The 15,114-nt window shown below is 36.9% G+C and overlaps 1 protein-coding gene across 1 annotated transcript; it reads right to left on the reverse strand.

Moving 5' to 3' along the window:
- Positions 1 to 9,380: 9,380 nt before the first annotated feature.
- On the reverse strand, positions 9,381 to 13,466 carry avpr1ab (arginine vasopressin receptor 1Ab). The gene is made up of 2 exons (XM_055191256.2): positions 12,108 to 13,466; positions 9,381 to 10,541 (listed from the first exon to the last, which is right to left on the reverse strand). Exons 1-2 carry the CDS (start codon positions 13,084 to 13,086, stop codon positions 10,147 to 10,149), a joined length of 1,374 nt encoding a protein of 457 aa, XP_055047231.1. The 5' UTR covers positions 13,087 to 13,466; the 3' UTR covers positions 9,381 to 10,146.
- Between the last annotated feature and the right edge of the window lie 1,648 nt (positions 13,467 to 15,114).

A 15,114-nucleotide genomic window follows, 5' to 3' on the forward strand; every position in this document is an offset into this window, starting at 1 on the left:
ATCGGAAAGCGGTATACTCTAGACCTATCAGGACCGTTTTGGTCCCTAAGCTCCTCCTATTCGTTTGTACAAATACTGTAGGTGCCCTGGGACAATCAGTAAAGCATTTATTTTTAGTATAAAAATATAAAATATTTTATTAAAAAAATGTTTGGATCATGATGATAATAATAAATACTTAAAACTAACTGGTGTAACTATGGTTATTATGCATATCTTATGAAAAGTTGCAATAAAACTATATATACTTTCCATGTTTTCTATTATTTATTTTTCTTATTATTATGCTATTTTTGTTATGTCTGTAATGCTGATTTGCATCGATGCAAAAATCCAAAAGTCTTATGAAAAATAATTCTGAGCTGAAATTTAAATATCCATGATAGGAAAGTTTAATGCAATTTATATTACTTAATAAATTGGCTGATATTATTTGATCAGTCCCAAAGTAGATATTCTCTTCAATAGTTTTGTGTGTATTTAAAATGTTTTGTTTTTACAACCCCCATATATATACAAATCACCCCTTACTATCTTAATGCATTTTGTGAGCAAACCAAATGTTTTTTTTTATATAAACATAAGTTCAGTCATTTGACTAGTGTGTGTGTGTACATAATGTATGTATGTACGCAATGCATGTATCATATAATAACTGCTGTAAATAAAATTTTTGTAAAACATATATTCGCAAGTTGTAATATCCTAGGTGAAGCCTAGAGGTCAGCAAAAGTCTATTTGAATGCTTTGCATAGCAGATGAGGAACAGTAGATATTATCCAGATTATAGTGGGTTTTTAAAGCCATTAAAGGGGACATCTCACAAGACTTTTTAAAGATGTCAAATAACTCTTTGGTGTCCCCAGAGTATGCATGTGTAATGCTAGATATTATATAGATAATGTATTATAAGATGTTAAAATTGACACTTTGTAGGTGTGAGCAAAAATGTGCTGTTTTTGTGTGTGTCCTTTTAAATTCAAATGAGCTGATCTCTGCACAAATGGCAATGCTGTGGTTGGATAGTGCAGATTAAGGGGCGGTATAATCCCCTTCTGACATCACAACAAGGGGAGCCCCATTTCAATTAACAATTTTTCACATGCTTGCAGAGAATGGCTTACCAAAACTAAGTTACTGGGTTGATCTTTTTCTAGGTTGATAGAAGCACTGGGGTCCCAATTATAGCACTTAAAAGTTGGAAAAAGTCAGATTTTCATGATATACCCCTTTAAGAAAGGCTCACTCATATAATACAATTTATTTTTTGATGAAACCAAAAGACTTTTGCCTGAGGAATACTGTACAGATAAGGAGTGCATGAGTCCCACTAAAAGCTTTCTCATCTCATCTTTGTCTGAGTTCCCTGTGTCCCTCTGCGCTGTTTATGGGCTCCAACCAACACCAACCTCTGGGTTTTGTTAAATCAGTGTATGTGCGAGAGAACAAACCATAAAAGATACAAAAATATTTTGACAATCATCACAAAAAGTTTTTTGCATTCAGAAGAGAACTTTGTTAGTGTCCCAAAGGAACTCCAGCACACTTGATATTTTATTATATTATATGACATTAAGACAGGCCATGTCATCTTACTTATTATTGGGGAAAATGTTGAACTGTCATTGGTAAATGTGGAGTTTGAAATAATATTGATTTAATCGACTTAATTAGTGCTGGGCTATCATCAGGGTTGAGGAAGACTGACTCAATTTGCAACTTTAATGAAGCAGAAAACAACAATGGATTTGTGTGGTAATTAGCTGTCTGTATATGTAAACACTGTGTTTTAGAATTGATGACAGCTTGTGTATCCGGCATTAGTGTTCAAGAAAAATCCCAGACATGTTGAATTAAAGAGAGATGATGAGTTAACAGCTGGCAGCTGTTTGCCACTATTCTGTAAATTTACACAAGAGTTTGTTTAAACTTGAATGAACATTAAACATTAACAAGTCTTTATCTTTACAGAATAAAACTAAAATAACAGCCTCATGCAAAGCATTCTGGGAACCAATAAAGAAAGAACAGAAAAAGGTTGATGAGGATTTCTGGTTCCCAGAAAGCTTTAATGTTCATTTAAACAAACTGTTGTCAGTAAATAACATAAATTTAAACCTACAGTAAGTTACTGGCAAACAGCTGTTTATATACAGTGCAGTTTTGTCCTAATGGCAATTAATGGCAATGGTTTTGATATCAGGTATTTTTGAATTGCAATTAAACTTACATTTAATTTTTACAGTGACAATGAAAATATTAAATATTCTCTTTTAAAAGAGAACACTTTTTTGTATTTCTAAATGTATTTTTCTGCATATTTCTATAAATATGGAAATATGGTAAATATGGAGTTTAAAGTAATATTGATTTAATCAAACTTATTAGTGCTGGGCTATCATCAGGGTTGTCAAGAGGAATTCTGACTCATTCTGCAACTTTAATGAAGCAGAAAATAACAATGGATTTGTTTGGTAATTAGCTGTCTGTATATGTAAACACTGTGTTTTAGAATTGATGACAGCTTGTGTATCCGGCATTAGTGCTCGAGAAAAATCCCAGAAATGTTGAATTAAAGAGAGATGACGAGTTATCAGCTGGTAGCTGTTTGCCAGTAACTTACTGTAAATATGCACAACAGTTTGTTTAAAGTTGAATGAACATTAAACAAGAACAAATCTTTAAAGATTATTAATGTGTAATGTTCATTCAACTCTGAACACACTGCTGCCAGTAAATAAAATAAATTTAAAACTACAGTAAGTTACTGGCCAACAGCTGCATAAATTACAGCAATTTTTAAATGTTTGTCCTAATGGCAATTAATGGCAATGGTTTTGATATCAGGTACATTTAATTTTTACAATGACAATAAAAATATTAAATATTCCCTTTTAAAAGAGAACAATTTTTTGTATTTCTAAATGTATTTTTCTGGATATTTCTATAAAAATATTTTGGTGGGTCCTGAGATAGATCATACCTGTCTAACAGTGGCGGCTCGTGACTGCTCTTCCGAGGGGCGCAAATTCAAAATATGTGATCAGAGTGTCATGTGTGTTTTCAAAATATGTGTTTGTTGCATCATGTGAACACTGTAAAAAAATTCCGCAGAAATTGCAGCTGGGTTGCCGGTAATTTACCGTAGATTTAAATTTATGTTAATTACTGGCAAGAGTTTGTTTAAAGTTAAATAAATTTTAAATATTAACAAGTCTTTATCTTTACAGAATAAAACTATACAATAACAGCCTCATGCAAAGCATTCTGGGAACCAGAAATTATCATCAACCTTTTTCTGTTTTTTTCTTCAGATTTTGTTTCCCAGAATGTTTTGCTTGATGCTGTTTTTTTAGTTTTACTCTGTAAAGACAAAGACTTAAATGTTTAATGTTCATTTAACTTTGAACAAAATGTTGCCAGTTAAAAACATAAATTTAAATCTACGGTAAGTTACCGGCAACCCAGCTGCAATTTCTACTGAATTTTTTTTTACAGTGAACATTGTGCATCACGTGTTTTGTCAAAATAAGTGCCTGCTGCACACGCGTCAAAACCGCTTATGATAAAAGAGCTTATTTTCACTAAATTAACGCAAGACACTCCCATAACAGTAAACTTTGATTACGTATGAGATTATGCGAGTATCTGGCAAACACGAGCGTCTCTTTTATCATAAACCCTTTAGACGCATATGCAGCAGGCACTTATTTTGACAAGACACGTGATGCACACAGGATCACTCAACATGCCAAACACATATTTTGAAATTACGAACAACACATGACGGGCTGCATACATGTTGTGACAAACTTTGCATCGTGGACCCTCGAAGTCACCGGCCGCCACTGCTGTCTAAGTGGGTCGTGGAATGAAAAGGTTTGGGAACCACTGTAAAATAACAGACATTTCAAATGTGGCATGTTTCTTTAAACGTACACTTTAAAAATAAAGATTCCTAAGTTCTGTATGGCTCCATAAAGAACATTTAACATCCACAGAACCTTACTGTTGCATAAAACCTAAAAAAAAATGTAAGAAGTGTTTTTATGAAACCTTTATTTTTAAATGTGGGGCTCACGTCCGAGATGGGAGACAGCGAAACGGGTGCTCGACAGAGGAGAAATATTCCAAATAAACACAGAAAGTGCTGAGGTGAGGATAACTGAATGGCTGTGGAAAAATAAACAAGGGTAGATCAGATGATTACATAGAGGGAAAAACAATGATGTCGTGCAGGAGGTTGCTGGAGAGAGAAAGGAATGGAGCCAGAGATGGCCAAAAAAAGAATGGCATTTTAGAGGAAGACTCTGAATGTCACGTATGCAGAAGGAGAATGAGCAGAGCTAAAATAAAGCTCTATAACATTGAAAGAAGATAAATAATGAGGAGAAACATGCTGAGAGATGTTAGGTGAAGGAGATGCAGGAAGTTTAAGAGGAAGGCATCAGGAGGAGAAGCATATGGCATGTATGTTTAAGCGGATATGTTATGTTTGTTTTGGTCATCTTGACATTGCTCAATGAAAGTGTTTCTATTTAAACGAACCCCCCCCCCCCCATACCCCAAGCCCACATGCAGTCCTGTTTTAAACAATGCTGGTTCCTTCCCGTCAACCTTGCAAAATAATTTAGCATGTTGTGTAAGGTAAGGTACACTGGCTACAAAACAGTTTTTTAAGTTCTTGTTTTATCTTTTGTTGATTAGACGCATTTATGGATTGAAGTGTCCAATTCAGTTAGAGTCTATTGCTAGCCTTGCCCCACAGACTTTTTTAAATGCAATACTGTATTATTTGTTTTTGTAAACAGAAAGATGGCTCAACATAAACCAATATTAAACCACTTCAAACCAAGACACCAGTTCTTGACATAGATTATGCAGGAAATTCAAACATGGTGTCTAGAACAAATAAAGGAGAAAGTCACATAATCTACCTTATACATGTATGACCTTTCTTTGTCTTTCAGGGGGATGTGAGGACAAGGAACGCAATTTTTGGACTGTTTTACTTGGCTCATTATTTTTTTAATGCTTGTTAAATTCCACATGGCCCTTGCTGTTATTAGATTTTCTGCTTAAAATAAAACCAAGAACCCTTCCTGTTTGACTCATTGGCAAAACAGGCTTTACCTGTCCACAACATTTAGCTTTAAAGATTATCTGTCAATTGGGTTAGGAGGATTCTATAAAAAACAGTGATTGCGTTGTGTGTCCTAAGATGAAACCAGTATTATGTGACTAAGTTCTTCAATCCTAGTTTAGGAAAATTTGCTTTATGATAAGACGATCAGGCACTGGAGCCTTTGAGGTTTGGCTCTTATTTTAAACAGATAAGGAAGAGACGTGAAGAGAGTTTCAAGGCTGCTTTGAGAAGAGTTTAAATGAAATGCTCACTGAGATTGATCCTGCTTAACATGAATGAGGTTATATCACATTTTCTTTCTCTCTATTATTTGTACCCTAAGCCACACTTTAAATGCAAAGTCATTGCAATAGATTGCAAAATATTAAACCATGCTGTAGCAGATTTTATATTCAATATCAGTTCAATTTAAATGCATTTCTGTAGTGCTTTCCATTGTTGTAAAGGAGCTGTACGGAAACTACATTTCAGAAACAACTGTTGAGATATAAGGAAAAATATAATAAAAACAATAAAAAGAAATCATAGATAACACAAAAATGTATACATATATATACACTCCCCTAAAGGATTATTAGGAACACCATACTAAGGGGGCGTGGACACCAACGCTTTTACGCCCGCGGCCGGCGCATGTTTTCAATTGTTTCCAATGGAAGCTCAGCGTTTTTCAAATAAGCCAGGAGCTAGCGGGTTTTTTCCGCGCTTAAAACCGGCGCTCGGCGGTTTTTCCACGCTCGCCGCTGAGCGTCCAGAGTTGAAAGAGATTCAACTTTGGGAGAAAAGCTCCCCTCGTCAATGTCAGTTCTCACAAGGCCGCCTAATCAGAGTGGAGGAGGGGCGGGACATTACCACAGCAACCAACCGGCTCACAGCTGAAGTATCACAACTACCAAAGCACTCAGCTGAAGAAAGCTGGCACTCAGCTGAAAAACAGCTGGTATAGGGCTTATTCGCAAACACCGGAAGTCGCTAACCGCGGCCATCTTGTTGACATGACATCTGTCCTGCCCCTAGCCGCACGTAGATTTGAGTCGAGGGGAGCAGTAGCCTTATGGCTTAATCTCGTCTGTATTAAGAGAAGATGAGCTTGATTATTGTGGAACCATATCAAATAGACCCAATAGCCTTAAGTAAAGATCCGTCCTTATTGCCAGCCGTAACTTATTAGGATATTTATAACTATATCGTACATACAGTATCCGCATTCATCATACAAGCACTGAAGCGCCGTTCACATTATAACGATAACTATAACGATAACTATATCATCTTCCACATCACCAAACAATACGTTTATGCTAATTCGCTCACGGCACTCGCGCAAATCACTTGCCTTTAATATTGCTTGTAATAAAAACTTTTTCAGATGTCCTCAACACGCTGCGTTTCGCGTAACTCTAAACAGTGAATCTAATAGTTTGTGTAATCTCTTACCTTTTGGCATAACAGTTAGTTAATGTAATAGATTAAAAAGCATTACGTAGTCAATTTTCACAGCAACTGGAGGTAATCTAATGTTATAGACCTCAGCAATGAGCTTCACTTTCCTTTTAAGTGCTCGTGCACTTGAAGTTCAAACAGATTTTAATGCTATCAATGGTTTATCCTTCATCAGGTGGGAAAAATCGCTCAGAAAGTGATCCCAATGATGTCGTTCATTGTATCTGTATCGTTATTGGTGTGAGCTCCGCTATTCTGTTTAATATAAAACGATTTTCAAAACTATATTTTTTATAGTTATCGTTATAATGTGAACGGCATTTAATTCCCTACCTAGTATCAATGCCAGACCTATTATTATGTTCATATAGTTATTAATTAATAACTGTCTCAATTTATGGCAGCTTATTTGAAAGAGCAGTTTCAGCCACTGCTTACAGCTAACCATATGTGATCAAATTATGGGGACAGACTTTGCTGTGAGCATATATCCCTAACATTACCTGGGGTAAAATGATGGGGACAGACTTTGCTGTTGGCAGTCTCTCCTTCGCTGGTTCAACTCCTCTGTCTCCTTCCTTTCATGTTTTCTGACAGTCGGTATCGCATAAAAACTAATTCCGGGGTTCTTTTTACTGTTGTAAGAACATCCGTGTATTACACCACACACCATCGCGCGGTTTTAAAAAAATTACACCGATAATACCATGCATAATAGCCATGCTGCCTCGCTTGTCAACTGACAGACAGACAGTTCTATGTCAACAATATGGCCGCCGCGAACATTGATGACATAGATCGAATAACGCCTATTCGGCGTCCTCAAGGCGTTTTCAGCTGCGTTTAAAAGTTTTGGTGTGTCCAGCCCCTAATACTGTGTTTGACCCCCTTTCACCTTCAGAACTGCCTTAATTCTACGTGGCATTGATTCAACAAGGTGCTGAAAGCATTCTTTAGAAATGTTGGCCCATATTAATAGGATAGCATCTTGCAGTTGATGGAGATTTGTGGGATGCACATCCAGGACACGAAGCTCCCGTTCCACCACATCCCAAAGATGCTCTATTAGGTTGAGATCTGGTGACTGTGGGGGCCATTTTAGTACAGTGAACTCATTGTCATGTTGAAGAAACCAATTTGAAATGATTCAAGCTTTGTGAAATGGTGCATTATCTTGCAGGAAGTAGTCATCAGAGGATGAGTACATGGTGGTCATAAAGGGATGGACATGGTCAGAAACAATGCTCAGGTCGGCCGTGGCATTTAAACAATGCCCAATTGGCACTAAGGAGCCTAAAGTGTGCCAAGAAAACATCCCCCACACCATTACACAACCACCAGCAGCCTGCACAGTGATAACAAGGCATGATGGATCCATGTTCTCATTCTGTTTACGCCAAATTCTGACTCTACCATCTGAATGTCTCAACAGAAATGGAGACTCATCAGATCAGGCAACATTTTTCCAGTTTTCAACTGTACAATTTTGGTGCACTCATGCAAATTTTAACCTCTTTTTCCTATTTTTAGTGGAGATGAGTGGTATCTGGTGGGGTCTTCTGCTGTTGTAGCCCATCCGCCTCAAGGTTGTGCGTGTTGTGGCTTCACAAATGCTTAGCTGCATACCTCGGTTGTAACGAGTGGTTATTTCAATCAAAGTTGCTCTTCTATCAGCTTGAATCAGTCGGCTCATTCTCCTCTGACCTCTAGCATCAACAAGGCATTTTCGCTTACAGGACTGCCACATACTGGATATTTTCCCTTTTCACGCCATTCTTTGTAAACCCTAGAAATGGTTGTGCGTGAAAATCCCAGTAACGGAGCAGATTGTGAAATACTCAGACCGGCCCGTCTGGCACCAACAACCATGCAACGCTCAAAATTGCTTAAATCACCTTTCTTTCCCACTCTGACATTCAGTTTGGAGTTCAGGAGATTGTCTTGACCAGGACCACACCCCTAAATGCATTGAAGCAACTGCCATGTGATTGGTTTATTAGATAATTGCATAAATGAGATAATGAACAGGTGTTCCTAATAATCCTTTAGGTGAGTATACATATATAGTTTTATTACTAAATACTAACATGACTTTGTGGATGTACTATATTGCTTTGTAATGTAATGCAGTAAAATTTAAACATTAGTGTGACCTAAATAAACAAATATCCTGTTAAATCACTTTTTACTCATAGTAAGGACAGTCATCACTACCGGGAATGTTGATCACAGCAGGGATTAGTAAATTTAGCTTAAACTTCGCCTCTTGTTTGATGCCACTGTCATTCTTAAAGCAACACTATGTAGTTTTTTTACCTTTAAATAATGTTACCTTTAAGTATTTAAATTAAATATTTCAGTGATATAACAACTTTTAACTGGACAAATTGTACTGTTGCTGCAACCTGAGCAGCCTCCTAGCTGCTACAAGCACACTCTGAAAGTGGTGGTGTAGGAAACACAGCCCCGCCCCTCCCCCTGCCTGTAGAAGAGTGTCTGATACCAGGCAATGTTGTGCTTTTTAACCACATGGGGGAGCTGTAAGTCATTTTTACATGGAAACTACATAGTGTTGCTTTAATAATATGGCACTTGCTAATGAATTCAGTGTTTATTTATATTTTAATGCTGCTTGTTTATGACCAAGATCATCTGAAGATACAAGTTAAGATGGGTCTATCAAGTACAAGAAGTGCAATGACACGGTGATACATTTGTGCATGTTCGATTGGTTCTCAATTGTGACCTAAACGGACTATGTATCTGCAAATATTGCCGTCACACACAGCCACAGAATACTGCCATGTTTTATTTGCTCTGTTGATATATTGACATCGCACATTTACATGAGATTTATTCTCTTTAGACAAAACACGACAAATGTTACTCATAAAGCCAGTTATGTCAGTGATTCTTTATACATTTAACGGATACATTTACACAATAATGAGAGTCAAACATCAAAACATACTTTAGAGTGCTGTTATTAAATTTTCTTTATAGTCACACATGCATATACACACATTTAGCTTTTAAATAGGGTCATAGACCAACAGTAAAAAATTTTAATAGATTTTCCAATTGTGGATGTTTCTAGTACCCCTAAAGGGAGGTTTCGTCAGATTTAGTTTACGTTTAGTAATCTTTTGGCTCAAATGAGTTAACATTTTAAACAATGCACTCTTTATATTGTAAACAATCCAAAAGCTTAATTTCATTGATGTAAGACACATCTGCCTGAGGAAGGAAGCATCATTTCCCACCCATGTAGGACACATAAAGCACAGCAATAAGCGAATCTGAAGTCACAGACTTTAGCCATAAAGAAAAGTGCAATATAACAAAAAGTGCTGTAAAATAAACATATTACACATTATTCTTAAGTTATAACATTATTCTAGGGCATTAGCTGTCATTCACGATAGGTTATGAGATAAGCTCTTGCACCAGAGATTTGATCTTAATAAAGGCTCAAATAGAAGCAGACTATTAGCAGACCACATAACGTCGCTGAGCAGTACCTCTGCAGGACAAAACATACTATAACATAACAAAATTTATTTGAATGTCTCTTTATTTGTCGCCGCCATGCCTGCCTCTGAGGACTCCATAGGCATGCATTGACTTGATTTACACGAGAAATCAAGGGGAACACATTGACTGGATTTACAGGAATGGTCCGGCCCTGTAGAATGACTGGACGGTTCCTTAAAAGAATCAAAGTCATCTTTGGTTGTCTGGGCAGCTGCTAACTTGGTCAAAAATGTGTTTCTCTTAATGCTGCTGTCCGAATCCCGTTTTGGAAGTGAGCTTCGGGCTCTTTTACAGCAGGGGAAAAAGCTTAAAAAGTCATAGAGGAGGTGGCCACTAAACAGCATGTAGATCCAGGGGTTACAGCAGCTGTTGAGACTCGCCAACAGGGCTGAAAGGGTCACCGCTGCATTTTCAGAATCTGAAAGAAATACGGAGGAATGGTTTAAATCCTGCAAAGATTGGGAATCACCATGCAGGCTTGTGCACAATTCAGAATTGAATTGAGAATGACTCCTAAATTCCAATTCAATTCTTGAATATGAATTGAATTTGAATTGATGTCAAAAACAGGATGTAGAATTACAATTCGAATTTGAATTAAAGGAAGCAGAATTGCAATTCAATAGAAATTCAAAGAAATTCATATACATATTATACAGTAAATGAAGTGTTAAAAATGAAGCTTTCAATATATGTCAGATATGATTGCATTACATATTCTATAAATTATATTTGTTTTAACTACTTTAAATTATATTAATGTTAAAATTAAGTTAGATTTTTTTGTAATTGTTATTTTGTGGAACACGTTGGAACATGACTTTCCTAAACTGAATGTATGTAAGATTCTTTCTGTTATTTTGACTGTGGAATTTCTTTGAATTGCCCTGAATTCAATTCCACTTTCTGTCATTCCAATTCAAATTCAACTTCGGGTCGGGCGGAGGCAATTCAATTCAAATTCATGAATTGAATGGAGACCAATTCTGAAATTCTGAATTGTGCACAAGCATGCCTATCACCACTGTGCCAAAGAGTACACAACGTGAAAAGTTGGATCAACTTAAAAAAAATACTTCAACTGGTAAAAAAATGTGAAACTAAAGTGAAATTTTAAGTTTTTACAGTGTAGAGAGCACCCAATTGTACTGTATTAAAACTGATTTAAATTCGTTTTTTTTTATTAAGAATCAACATGACTGAAAAGCTGGATCAGATATAGATCAGATATAAAATGGAAAGATTTGCCTACTGCAAGGGTATTCCGATTGCTTTTTAATCACATAACATCAAGCAATAACATCGACTCAGACTCAATCTGTATTTTCCATCTGCTTTTTTAGTCCATTCGATTATGAGATGATGTCTTATTAAGCAATAAATAATGCATTTTGGTAATCGTACTTTGTGTGCTCTACTTAATGCACAAATCTATTTGTGTAGAGCAGGTAGCTGTATGTTTTTTTTTAATTAAAATTAAATGATAACCAGAATTATCAGAATTATTGAACCAAATTATTATATTACATGAATTATTATGGCATTTTGACTAAATAGAGAATAACACAATATTACAATATGTCATCAGTTGTGTTCATTTCCATATTATATAGATTAACTTATAATAAATTTTTAGACAATAATAAACTATTAAATTTTTTTGCACTTTGTTGGTATTTTAGTAATTTAACAAATGATGCGATCACGTTTTAGAGCAGACATCTGTATGTTTTATAAAGATTTTATGAAGAATAAAAAACAATGCGATAACACTTAAATATATATACAAATATTAGGTTATGTAATCATTTCCAAGTGCATTTCCATATTGAAAAACGAACTTAATTATGTATTTTTATTTTCTTACTTTTTTAACAAAATGTGTAAAAGCTTACATGCACTTTGTCATTATTATGATCATTTTTAAAAAAATATATGTTAACATATACAATGCTGTAAAGCATAAGATGGCTGTGCAACTCACCATCCCAAGAGAAGTTTTCATCCCAGACTGACCACATCTGCACGATAAAGAAGGGTGACCAACATACGATATACGCCAAAACAATCACAAATGTCATTTTTACAGTCCTCAGTTTGGCTCTGGATATGATGGTGACACTACTGACAGACGACTTTCCAATCATCCCCTTTTTCTTGTTCTGCGGCGTCCCTTTCCTAGTCTTGCACTTTATGTTCATCCAGATAGTTTGGCAAATGAACCCGTAGCAGATCATAAGGACGATGACAGGGATGAGGAAGATGCCCACGGTGATCCAGGTGATGTAGGCGCGTATGCCCCACGGCTCGATGAAGTGTCCCCAGCAGTCATACACATCCGAGCCGTTTTGGATCTCGCTCAAGGAAAAGATGAAGTACTGAGGTGTGCTGAGCAACAAGCTGCACAGCCAAGTGGACCCGATCATGATGTAGGCACGCTTAGTGGGCTGCTGAAGGGTCTTCAGCGGGTGACAGATGGCGATGTAGCGGTCCAGAGTCATCATCACCATCATATAGGTGGAGGCGAACATCCCGAGGACTTGGAGATGCTTCACGATCCGACACAGAAAGTCAGGTCCGTAGAAGCGAAAGGTGATCTCCCAGCACAGCTGCGGGAGGACCTGAAAGAAAGCTACAACCAGATCCGCGAGGCTCAGGTGCTTGATAAACAGGTGCATGCGCGAGCTCTTCTTTTTGGTGTTGCGCATGGCCAACAGGACGCTCACGTTACCGATCACAGCGACCAGGAAGGTTACGCTTAAAACCGTGATCTCTATTTTGGCCACCTCTTCGTTCCGACCGAACGGGTCGTTTGGGTTGTCGCTGTGGTTCACCATGGTCGGGTCCTCAAACAGGCTCCGGTTCTCATGCGTAAAATTGCCCGCGTCCTCTCCGTGCCGGAGCGTCAAGCGTGTGGAGAGGAGCGCGCTTCCCTGGGCTTCATCGCGCACGTAGACGCTCATGCGTAAAAGCTGCAGAATTGGGATCCTGACAGTTTCCAGTCTCCGACACCCACTGGGAAAGCTTTCACACTGGACATGTACTTAAGCATTTGAAAGACAGCTTATTCTCGGGTGCTATGCAGCTGTTATGGCAAGGGACACGAGCCACAACTCACAAAGATTTGACTGAGAATTGTTGCATTCCTTAAATACAACCCTCACCAAAAGGGGCTGGAAATCTTGAGTGCCGCCCCTAATCTTGATCCGCTCGCTCCCGATTTTTCACTGCACGCCCATAATTAAGACAAAGAAACTGAACGGGAATAACTTTGCGAGCGCAAAAAGGTTTGACGTTAACGCCTGACATTCGTTATTTGGTACCCTATATTACTAAAAATTCCTGCTACTATTTAAACCTTATACTCAGGGGCGCTGCTAAGGATTTTGGGGCCCATGAAAGAATCTTGACAGGGCCCCCAACACAGCTGAGACTTTTTTCATATTAATTTACATAAAATCATGCGCTTTTATGGTATTTTGACTACCAACGGGGTGAGAAAATTTTACTTGAATTAAGTGTTTAAGAAAAAAGAAATCTTATTTCACAATTTTTTTCTCACCCCATTGGCAGATCATTTTGCTTGTTTTAAGGACAATTTCACTTAAATTGTATATTAATTTGTCTTAAAACTAGACTCATTTACTTAGGTCATTTTGCTCATCAAGAAAAAGCATCTTAATTTAAGAATTTTTTTGATATTTCTACTGAAAACAAGACAAACATACTAAGTAAGAAAGTCATTTTTTGCAGTGTATAATGTTTAACTAAAACTGTGTATTGTTATTTTTTCCAGCGTTTTCTTGACCTACCATGGGGAAAAAATTGAGTTCCCTTATCATGCACTTTTAACACTAGAGCGGCCACCAGTAGTCATTTTAACCGGAACATTTAAACATAAAATATCTATAAATATCAGTAAAAATATCTAAAAATTCTTAAATTAAGATGCTTTTTCTTGATGAGCAAAACGACCCAAGAAAATAAATCTTGTTTTTAGACCAAAAATATTACCTTTAAGGGATTTTGTGCATAAAACAAGCAAAAAAGTCTGCCAATGGGGTAAGCAAATTTTTCTTGAATTTAGTGTTTAAGAAAAATGTTCAAGATTTTTTTGCTTACTCCATTGGCAGGTTTTTTTGCTTGTTTTATGCACAAAATCCCTTAAATGTAATATTTTTTGTCTAAAAACTAGACTTATTTTCTTGGGTCGTTTTGCTCATCATGAAAAAGCATCTTAATTTAAGAATTTTTAGATATTTCTACTGAAAACAAGACAAAAATACTAAGAATTTTTTCTTGAAAATCATTTTTTGCAGTGTGGTAATTATCTTTAACACTAGAACAAACAAGGCGTCATTTTGACCGTTTGAAATTTGCATAGTCAATAACTTTGTCTAAATAAATCACGTGCATAAATAAACATGCTTACTTGTCGAAAAATGCTACCGTAGAGACCTGGGGCCTCGTGTACAAAGCGTGCGCGTTAGCACAGAAAAGTGCCATAGGCTACGATCAATGTCACGGACGGGCGGTCCACTAATAATTTAGGCCTACTTACAAACCCACCTTGGTAACATAATGTCGACCCTTTGCCTCTTTCACTTCTTATTTTTTTCTCTTTCCGTTTTTGACTTCCAGATTTTTTAGGCATTTTCACTTCCTTGTCAGTCAAGTTGATATTCTGCCAGCACTATAAGTGAAGTCAAGCTGTGTTGCCTGGATTATACAATTTGGGCGGACTGAACCATTTTATTACAATTGAGAGGGGGGAAAGGAGCCCACAGACGTTTGTGTTTCCTAAACAAATAATTTTTTGATACCAGGAAACAGCAAATAGAATAATTTAAAGTTAATAATTTTTACTATTAAATATTTTTTAGCACCACAATTTTGGGGGCTTCTCTGGGCCCCCTCTTACTCGTGGGCCCCGAGAATCGTCATTGTTTACCCCCCCCTTTACAGCACCCCTGCTTATACTGTAATAGCCA

This window comes from Misgurnus anguillicaudatus, chromosome 1 (assembly GCF_027580225.2).
Source record: "Misgurnus anguillicaudatus chromosome 1, ASM2758022v2, whole genome shotgun sequence".
Lineage (NCBI taxonomy): Eukaryota > Metazoa > Chordata > Actinopteri > Cypriniformes > Cobitidae > Misgurnus > Misgurnus anguillicaudatus.